This window comes from Bubalus kerabau, chromosome 10 (genome assembly GCF_029407905.1).
Source record: "Bubalus kerabau isolate K-KA32 ecotype Philippines breed swamp buffalo chromosome 10, PCC_UOA_SB_1v2, whole genome shotgun sequence".
NCBI classification, from domain to species: domain Eukaryota; kingdom Metazoa; phylum Chordata; class Mammalia; order Artiodactyla; family Bovidae; genus Bubalus; species Bubalus kerabau.
The window spans coordinates 23,501,484-23,512,500 of record NC_073633.1 but is presented as its reverse complement, the minus strand read 5'-3'; the positions used below and the strand labels follow the sequence as shown (position 1 = coordinate 23,512,500).

Genomic DNA, 11,017 nt, shown 5'->3' with positions numbered 1-11,017 from the left:
CGATATTTAAAACACAAAAGAGGACTAAGATATCCAGTCCAACTCCTGTCTAAGATGTTACAGTCTAGTCTTTCTTCTACCATGAGGGGAAGACTACTTTCACATTCTTCTTAACCATCTTTTCAGTCTCAGTTTCTCATCGCCTGAAAACTCCATAAACAAGATCACTCACAACTCCATGAGAACAACTAAAGATTTGCAGCATATCTGCAGCATAGTATAGTCTAAACCCTTAGAGGAACCATGTCTACCAGTCATAATGATATGCAACAAATTATCTAATCAAACTAAGCACTTAGCTTCAGAGTCTAAAACAGCTGCATTTGGCTAACTTCATAGTTTTTTCTAAAATTCATGTAACAAAACAAAGGTCTGAAAGCTGAATTCAAGCCTCTACATCCTGTAAGAAGAAATCATATTTTAGCTTTTAAACAATAATTTTTAAAAATTAAATTATTTATTTTTGGCTGCACTAGGTCTTCATCGTGGCAAACAGGGGCTATTCTTCACTGTGGCGTGTGGGCTTCTCAACGTGGTGGCTTCTCTTATTGCAGAGCTTCGGCTCTGGGGTGTGCGGGCTTCAATAGTCATGGCTTGCAGGCTCCAGAGCGCAGTCTCAGTAATTGTGGCACACAGGCTTAGTTGTTCCATGGCATGTGGGATCTTCCAGGACCAGAGATCGAACCCATGTCTCCTGCATTGGCTGGTTACTCTTCACCAATAAGCCACCAAGGAAGCCCTAACCAACAGTTTATATGGCAGCTTGCCTATTAATGTTTCAAAAACTTTAGAACCTGTTACAAAAGTCCCTACTTGTACATGACAGTAAGAAATCTTGGTCCAGAGAGGAGTGCCCTAGATAGAAGGAACACCCATGGGGGTCACCTGTACCCAAACATGTCTAAGCTTTCTTTAAGGACATGCATTGATGTGGACTTAGGCTGCAGGAATAGCAAAACAAGCCTCCCAGTTAAGGAAGACAATGAAGCTAACATCCTGGAAGAAACATCACTTTCAATTTGGCAGAGAAGAAGTCCAAATCATTTGAAAAATTTGATAAGATCCTTGCTGGTACTCTTAGTATCATCCCAGTCAGTGATTCTGCACTTCAGAGCCCCACCAGGTAGCGTGTAAAAGCTGCCAGGACAGGAGGGGGCACTGGCCAACAAGAAAGAAGTAGCGTTTCTCAGTGAACTGAGAAACCATGTGGCAGATTGTAATTGATGGGCAAGATCCCCTTCCATTATTAGGAAAGTAAAACTTTGCCCAAGAGTTTCTGGCAAGTGAGAGGTGTCGGGCTGGAAGCCACCCCACTCTTGTGAACAAATAGCCTTGGTTCACGTGAGATGCTCATCTCTTTTAAGGCTGCTGACACCCCAGAAGGAAGCAGTGGGGAAGAAAAGACAACATGAGATGAAAGAGCATGCTGGTCTTGCCTTCTGAGAGGGCCCACACTCTGTGGAGTGTGTTTCTCTCTAAATAAATCCTCTTCTTACCTATCACTTTGCCTTTCCCTGAATTCTTTCTGTGATGAGATATCAAGAACCCGAGCTTCAGGCTTCCCTGGTGGTCTAGTGACTAAGAACCGCCTTGCAATGCAGGGGAAACTGGTTCGATTCCTGGTCTGGGAAGATCCCACATGCTGAGGGGCAACTAGGCTGCCTAAGCCATAACTACCGAGCTTTCACTCTGGAGCCTACGTATAGCAACTACTGAAGCCCTGAGTGCCCTAGGCCCTTGCTCCACAACAAAGAAAGCCACCACAATGAGAAGCCCACATGAAGAGTAGCCCCTGCTCTTTGCAACTATAGAAAGTCCACGCACAGCAACAAGCACCCAGTGCAGCCAAAAAAAAAAAAAAAAGAACCTGAGCTTCATTAAGTCCTGAAACTAGGAACTAAGGCCCCCACCCACATAAAGGATGGTGACTTCAGCCTGAGCGCAAGGTTCCTAAAACACCCCCTGTTACCTCACCACCAACCAATCAGAAAAAAAGTCTGCACACAGTGGAAGATAATGAAGACTCTGACCTCCTTCCCAAATGATTCTCCCTTTAGAAACATTCATAGATATAAAATACATAAATTATATGCACAGTGATGTCTGACTCTTTGCAACCCCATAAACTATAACCCATCAGGCTCCTCTGTCGATGGGATTCTCCAGGCAAGAATACTGGAGTGGGTAGCCATACCCTTCTCCAGGGGATCGTCCCGATCCAGGGATCAAACCCATGTCTCCTGCCTTGCAGGTGGATTCTTTACCATCTGAGAAGCTTTCATGGTGGAGCAGAATCTTCAGAACTGGTGTCTGGACACAAACCCACCTTCTCCCTGGGTTGCTGGGTTCCTCAATAAAGCAAACCTTCTTTTTCCAACAACAACAACAAAAGAAGAAGAAGAAAGAGCAGAGTAGAGAAGTCATCTGGTAATGAAATGTTCCAAGAGGGCTCCCCTCACTTCACTCTAGTTCCTTCAGCAAAAATCAAAGCCAGGACAGGGTAGCAGTGCTCTGAAGAGATCTAGCCCCTTTTAACTCTGAAGGAGCCAGATTGAGTGGATGGAGATGGGAAGTAGTAGACATTGACTTTGAGGATGAGGAAGGTGCTACTGGAGACAAGCAAAGGAAGCAGCCCACTTATTTAGCCAAATTTAAACCTCCAAGCTGCTGCCATTGTGCCTTCATTCCAGGAGCTTAAGATCAAAACTCCCCCAGGCTCAGAGGAAGTGCCCAAAGGAGGTGGTTTTGGAATACAAGAGATTCTGGATAGATACCTAGTGCTCTGGAGAGGAAGTTCTGCAAAGAGTAACCTTCTTTGCATTTAGATTCACTCGTACTTGGTTGATACACCAGAATCAAATATCCCTACACAGCTTGTGGGTGTTTATTGAGTGATGGTTCCCAGAGTCCTGGCTCTGGACTAAAGACTCAGGCTTTCTTCTCTACCCTCTGCAAAACAGTTCAAGTTCCTCTCACTGGCAACACACATTCCATTCCTTTACATTATGGTCTGATCTCACTTATGTTATATAGGAAACTAGCAGAAAGGTCTGTTGCATGCTGAGACCTAACAGTAGAAATGAAGGATTGCATCCTTTACTCCCATTCTTTCTTCATCCCATCACCAATACAGCACAGAGGTTATCAGTTATCTAGAACCAGGGGAAGAAAGAGGTAGAACAACTGCCTGCAGTAAGTCTAGGATGGAGGAACAGGAACACACACGTTTTTGAGCCCATCTGAGATAGCCCCAGTGAAAGTCTCAGAGATGACTGGGGACACCATGGGAGAGGTGGCTAAATTTTTGCAGTCCAGTAGGTAAAAGTTTGTAGTTCTTGAACTTGGGCAATAATAGCTGATAGTGTCCACATGGGGTCTCACTGATAAGATGGCTCATAATGTCGACCTTGCAAACAAAGAATAAATCACAGTGACCCTTGAGACTGACCAAATTCCCCAAATGGCATCCTGTTATCTCATTGGCGCCTATCTTCTCAAAGCTGCAAGACCACCAGATTCCAGAGCTCCAGCTACGTGACCATCCCTTCAGAGAATTTTTCATTGGTGGGGTATAAGAAGGACTCCGTCAGAAAGGGAGGACGCTGGTTCTCCTTAAGGGCCAGTTACTGTCTCTTTTCCCTCTAATAAATTTCCCTTTTCTTGCCTGACTGCCTGGCTGTCTCTCTTTTTCTCTGCACTCGGCTTACGTTCTGGTGCCGAAACCCGGGAGGGAAGATCCACCACAACTGGGTGGGCTCCTCTCACAAGCCCACCTCCGGTGGTCCCCTGCCTTGGACCTGGCCGAGAAACTGAGATGAGCTCTGGGACGGGACTTTCCACTTATCTTGCTGGACTGACATCCACACACACTGGCCCACATTTCATCCATCGGTTCCAAGGGTGAGTGAAATCCCATTCTCTTGGATCCTCCCTCTCTCTCTCTCTCTCTCTCTCTCCCTCTCTCTCTCTCTCTCTCTCTCTCGCTTCATTTCCAAGTCCTAGCACTAGGCACTAGGCGGGAGGATCCCCACAGCCCTTGGGCCCTAGGCCTTGTGCCCCATCTGACTTTGAAATAGCAGACTATTTCAAAGCAGACTATTATTACTCTCTGAGAAAATCCTGAGAACGGGGATGCCTTTTCTCTCGGATCTTTCTCCTCACTTTTTCTCGCCCTTGTCTAACCTCCCTATCAGAGAAGGCAATGGCACCCCACTCCAGTACATGGGAGGGAAAATCCCATGGGTGGAGGAGCCTGGTAGGCTGCAGTCCGTGGGATCGCTAAGAGTTAGACACGACTGTGCGACTTCACTTTCACTTTCATGCATTGGAGAAGGAAATGGCAACCCACCCCAGTGTTCTTGCCTGGAGAATCCCAGGGATGGGGGAGCCTGGTGGGCTGCCGTCTGTGGGGTCGCACAGAATCGGACACGACTGAAGTGACTTTGGAGCAGCAGTAGCAGCTAACCTCCCTATTCGGCTGCAAATGGAAATTCTCAATCCCCGCCCTCAAAATCTATTTCTCTAGGATGCCTTCTCCGAAACCTAAAAGCTTTGGGCTTCTAAGGGGAGATCAGACCAAAAAGACTTATTTCTTATTCTAACACTGTCTGGCCACAATACAGACTTGATAACACGTCCCAGTGGCCAGAAAACGGAACTCTCGAGTATAATCCTCTACAGGACTTTGGTAACTTCTGCCGCCACAATGGTTAAGTGGTTAGAAATCCCTTACGTTCAGGCTTTCTTTGCTCTTCGCTCTCGACCCCCTCTGTGAATCCTGTTCTACTTCTCAAATACTCTTAGCCCACTCTGGGCCACATCCTCCTAATACAATGTTTCCTGATCCCTGTTCAGACTTTGCTTCTTCTTCCTTCGACCCTCCTGACCACAGCCCACCCCCTAATGCTCCTGATCCCCTTGCAGCTGCTCCAGATTCAGTTCCACAACCTCTACCTTACGAACCCTCCTACCTTCCTCCTTCTCAAGTGCAGGCCTCCAGCTCCCAACCCCCCTCCCCAGCCTGTGCCGGAGATACATGGGGACCTCAGCCCCACCCTCTACCCTGAGGGTCCCAAGGGTTTACCCCGGCCTCCCTAGATGCCCTCCGTGTACCCGGTCCTGAACAACTTTAAAACAGGAAACTTCACCGCAGGACTCCACTCCTTCCCTTGCTCCACTCCTCCCTTTATGGGAAGTAGCTGGAGCAGAAGGCATTGTTGGGGTTCATGTCCCATTCTCCCTCACTGATCTATCTCAGATTGAAAAGAGTCTTGGCTCCTTCTCTTCAGATCCTGATAATTATCTAAAAGAATTCAAGTCTCTTACCCAGTCTTGTGACTTAACCTGGCATGATGTTTACATCATCCTTTCACCCACTCTTCTCCCAGAAGAGAAGGAAGGAGTATGGCAAGCCTCTCAGGCGCATGCTGATGAGATACACAGGACAGACGACACTAAGGGGCCACGGCTTCCCCACCCCGGAGATGATCCCAACTGGGATTATCAGGCAGGGAGACCTGGAGGAGCAGCCCATAATCTTATGATTGCTTGCCTCATTGTGTGCCTTCAAAAGGCAGGGCATAAAGTCGTCAACTTTGATTAAGCTCCGGGAAATCACTCAAAGACTAGATGAAAACCCGGCACAATTTCTAGCCAGGTTAATGGAAGCGCTACAAAAATATACAAAATTAGACCCATTTTATCTCCCAGTCGTCTCCAGATATCCGAAAGAAACCAAAAAAGGCAGAAGAAGGCCCTCAAACCCCTCAACGAGACCTTTTAAATTTAGCCTTTAAGCTTTTCAATAACTGGGAAGAACAGGCAAAGCCAGAGAAGGCCCAATGAGATCAGGCCAAATACCACCTTTTAGCCACTGCCCTACATGGTTTCCAAGCCTCCATCAACCAGCAAAGAAAGGAAGCCACCTGGGCCCTGTTTCAAATGCAGCAAAGAAAGACACGGGGCGTGTTCATGGCTAAAGCCAAGGCTTCCTCCAGGTCCATGTCCCAGCTGTGGCATAAAGGGACATTGGAAGGTCGACTGCCCAAATCCCTCTCTGGGGATCCGGACATCCACTCCTGGTCCTGAGCAGGAGTCCTCCAACCCAGCTCTGCCCAGCCTCCTCGGACTCACCGCTGAAGACTGAAGGTGGCCAGGGCCCCAGACCCCAACTCTCATCACCTCTATGGAGCCCAGTGCAAGTCTTACAGTGGCAGGATCGCCTACAAGCCCTCACCAACCGAACTATCCACAAACCACTTCTAACTCACTCAGATGATCAAAAACATTGACCTCACACAAATCCCCTTGACCCACATTCCAGCCTTTTCTTATCTCACCCCCACGATTCCCCTGTCCTACAGGAAGCAGTTACAGAAGATTGACCTTCAGCCCTTATCCTAAGTCAAAAAGGTTGGAATGATAGGGTCCAACATGGGGTCTCACTGATAAGATGGCTCATAATGTCGACCTCGCAAACAAAGAATAAATCACAGTGATCCTTGAAATTGACCAAATTCCCCAAATGGCATCCTGTTATCTCACTGGCACCTATCTTCTCAAAGCTGCAAGACCACCAGATTCCAGAGCTCCAGCTACATGACCATCCCTTCAGAGAATTTTTCATTGGTGGGGTATAAGAAGGCCGCCGTCAGACAGGAGGACGCTGGTTCTCCTTAAGGGCCAGTCACCCTCTCTTTTCCCTCTAATAAATTTCCCTTTTCTTGCCTGACTGCCTGGCTCACTCTCTTTTTCTCTGCACTTGCCTTACAATAGCATGTTATTATTACAGGCTGATGAATCCTAGACATACTGATAACATTTGGGGCATTCCTAACGAAATCTGTATTGCAGAGTAATTACTGACCCTAGAATTAGGACTAGTTAACAGCAGCAGGGCTATGGTCCTTCACAGGGTAGCCCAGGTCCTCAGTATCCTAACTACCCACAGGGACAAGGTCAGCAGTATGAGGGTTACAGACCAGCACAGCCTGGACCCCCACAGCCACCGCAGCAGAGGCCTTATGGGTACAACCGGGTAAGTTCCTTGGCCAACTGTGTGGCTGCCCCATTGTGTGCTCACTCCTGATTAGCTTAAATATTTTTCAGTTGGCGACTCATTTTCCCCTCCTTTTGTTTATGAGTTAACCAAAAAAAAGTATTTTCTCTTGAGTCTTTTTCATAGAATGCTCGCACAGTCAATGGCACCCCACTCCAGTACTCTTGCCTGGAAAATCCCATGGACCGAGGACCCTGGTAGGCTGCAGTCCATAAGTTTGCTAAGAGTCAGACACTGAGTGACTTCACTTTCACTTTTCACTTTCATGCATTGGAGAAGGAAATGGCAACCCACTCCAGTGTTCTTGCCTGGAGAATCCCAGGGACGAGGGAGGCTGGTGGGCTGCCGTCTATGGGGTCGCACAGAGTCGGACTCAACTGAAATGACTTAGCAACAGCAATAGCAACAACATTGAAATGGGCTTCCCTGGTAGCTCAGCTGATAAAGAATGCACCTGCAATGTGGGAGAACTGGGTTTGACCCCTGGGTTGGGAAGATCCCCTGGAGGAGGGCATGGTATCCCACTCCAGCATTCTTGCCTGGAGAATCCCTACAGATGAAGGAGCCTGGTGGGCTACAATCCATGGGGTCGCAAAGAGTCGGACACAACTGAGCGACTAAGCACAGCACAGCACAACATTGGAAATAGGGTGGATACTTACAACTGTGTACTTAAAGAACTCAGTTGACATTCTCCAAACAATAGTTGGCCTCATGGGTGAATTCAAGGCTCCAAGAAATAAACTACTGCTTAAGTGACAACATTTCAAGATTCTGATTCATTAAAGATTTAAATAGGGGCTTCCCAGGTTGCTCAGTGGTAAGGAATCTGCCTGCTAATGTAGAGGACACGGATTTGATCCCTGGTCTGGAAACATCCCCCATGCTGTGGAGCAACCAAGCCCATGCATCACTAGTACCGAACCTGAGCTCTACAGCGGGGGAGCTGCCATTACTGAGCCCACGTGCAGCACCTACTGAAGCCCACATGCCCTGGAGCCCACTCTCTGCGATAAGAGAAGCCACTGCAATAAGAAGCCCACTCACCACAACTAGAGAGAAGTCCACATGGTAACGAAGACCCAGTACAGCCAAAAATAAACAAAATTATTTAAAAATTTTAAATAATAATCTCAAAGCCTGAGGTTTAGCCTGGGTACCCAGTAACATAAGTACAATTGCAGCTTAATGTTTATGCCTATATCTATTTTATTTTTATTTTATGCACCATGAGACATGCAGGATCTTTAGTTCCCCTGACCAAGGACTGAACCAGTACCCCCTGCAGTGGAAGCAGAGTCTTAACCAATGGACCACCAGGGAAGTCGCTATGCCTCTATCTCTTACTCCATTTCTAGAAATGAAGTTAGTGAGCGTAAATCTCTGAATGCACTTATTATATTGCTTTGGTTGTTCCTCATGGTGTGAGAGTGTGCAGCATTGTGCACGGATATTACCATTTACACATCTCTGTTAATATCATGGCTAAACATCCTGTCTCATTGTTCATTTGATTTGCTGTTCTTTAATGATGGATTGAGGTTAAAGTAATTTTTTCTATGTTTGTTAGACATCTGCAGTGTCTGTTTTGTAAATTGTTTCCAAAAAATTTATTTATGGAGGTATTTTATTTATTATAATAAAAACTTGTATATCATCTAATATATATTAAGGCCATTAACCTTCTTTCATATTTGTTACAATTATTTTCTCTAGTTTTTAGTTTTAGTTGAAGATGCCGTTGAATTGTCTGCCTGCCTTTCATTTTAGTTCCTTCTGAAGATCTCATTTTAGGATCCTACCCCTTAGTTCCAGATACTAAATATGTGTGCGTGGATGCTAAGTTGCTTCAGTTATGTCTGACTCTTTGCGACCCTATGGACTGTAGCCCACCAACACTCCTCTGTCCATGGGATTCTCCAGTCAAGAATACCGGAGTGGGTTGCTATGCCCTCCTCCAGGGATGGAACCCCTATGTCTTATGCCTCTTGCATTGGCAGGTGGGTTCTTTATCACTAGAGCTACCTGGGAAACGCATACTAAATAAGAGTCCATGACAAATAGGTGATACTCCACTTCAGGGTTGGATAGATGCCCCCTCCCCCCAGATCTTGGATTCCTGTTCATCTTCGGAGAAATAAACATTTTACTCATGTATGCTTTCTTTCACTGTACCTGTTTCTTTTGTATAAATGTATCTCTTGGTGGATGTCGGGGAAACTGTATAGTACAGTTTTAGCTTTCCTCTAAGTCTTAGTTCTGGTTGAAAAACTTCATGCATATGGTATCTTCTAGCCCTAGAAATTTATTTTTAATGTATTTATTTTGGGGGCTGTGCCAGGTCTTAGTTGTGGCATGTGGGATCTTGTGGCCTGACCAGGGATTGAACCTGGGCCCCTGCATTGGGAGTGTTAGCTACTGTACCACCAGGGAAGTTCCCCTAGAAATTTATTTTTTAATATTATGTGTTGCATCTTCAGATTTACTTAAATTCAAAAAAATTTGAGAATTTATTCTCTAAATATCTGGCATTTGTTATACTACATATCTGACACGCATTCAACTTCTCTTCTACAGTTAGCAGAACAAACTGACCTTGAAAGTTAAAACTGACGGAGGCTGAGACATTTTGCTCTATCTTCCAGTTATGATCCAGCACTATTTCTGCAAACCACATTAGACTAACAATCTCATTGCATCACAAGAACAGCTCTTAAATGACAAACAGATTCTTCACGGAGAAGAAAAGGCTATCAGCTCATAATTTGGGAGAGGAAATGACCTGAGGTATGAAGGAGAAAGGGTACACCGAGGATATCAGAGAAAAGGACGTCCATGTTCACAGTCTGGCTGAGATCCCTTCTGGACTCAGAGAGGTGAAGGTCAAAAGATCTTGGAGGAAAAAAGATGAAGAGCCAATGTGGCAGAAAATTCTGGAACTGTGGGGCCTGCAGCATTCAATTCAGTGACACTCACAGGGTGGCTTGGGTGTGTGGCTCCAGCACAGCTCATGGTTGCATGGGATCCAGAGTCCTGCGTAGAGCTCAAGGCCATCATTGATCACCAGGAACTGCACCCAGTTCAGTGGGGACATGCAGATCAGCACTAGGAGGCTAAAGCCACAGAGGCTGCCACAGAACATTCGGATGTAGGTGTGTGTCTGATCCACATGCTGCTGTCGCCTCTGGGGTGGCATCAAGGCACTCGGATGTTGGGTGGGGAGGGTAGGCTACAAGGGCGAGGGATGAGGGAGATATTGCCTACCCAAGAAGATAACCCTTACTCCCCGGGGTCTCCTGCTCTTCTCTACCTCAAGTACCCCCACATGTGAGCCTAGGACATCTCTCCCTACCCCTTCCATAAAAAATGGTCAGGGTCATCTTTTCCCTATCTTTAGGACACTGTCTAGACCCACCTCTAAACAAGTCCTCTTCTTCCCATTGAACTACAACTAGCATCTCCTCACCCTTCGGTATCTCCGGTCCCCCTTGACTTTGGGAACCTCGGGATAGTAGAAGGTGAAGACTGTTTGCTCCTCCCTCTCCATCTTGGCAGCCAGTTCACTTTCTAACTGCCACGGAACTTGTTTCGGTACGTCCTCATACACACTGGGCAGAATTCAAAGGGGGCTGGAAACCCCTTGGCACAGATTCCATTTCTGCTTCATATTCTGGGTCTGGTCAGATTGAGAAGAAATCCTCAAGTGTTCAGCATGTGCACGTATGTGTGATGCTCTGCACCCTCCTTTTCTGACCCCTCCCAACTCCTTTGTTAAATAAATCCACAGATATTTTGTCACCAGTTGCTACATGTCAAGTTTTGTGATAGGTCCTGGGACATAAAGATAAATGAGATGTAGTTCCCTAAAAACAAATTAAAAAGTATACTCTGATGTCTCCAGGACTTAATAATTTGTGGTTATAATTTAAGATTATATATCTGATCAGAATATAAATATGT

General features: G+C 46.2%; 1 protein-coding gene across 1 annotated transcript in view; it reads right to left on the bottom strand.

Annotated features, from left to right (window-relative positions):
* LOC129620414 (transmembrane protein 202-like) overlaps positions 1 to 10,604 on the bottom strand; it is a 15,435-nt gene extending 4,831 nt beyond the window's left edge. Inside the window, exons 1-2 of the mRNA XM_055536262.1 lie at positions 10,524 to 10,604; positions 10,034 to 10,286 (exon numbers count right to left, since the gene is read on the bottom strand). Coding sequence (XP_055392237.1) covers positions 10,034 to 10,286; positions 10,524 to 10,604 — 334 coding nt within the window. The remainder of the gene's footprint in view (positions 1 to 10,033; positions 10,287 to 10,523) is intronic.
* Positions 10,605 to 11,017: the final 413 nt, after the last annotated feature.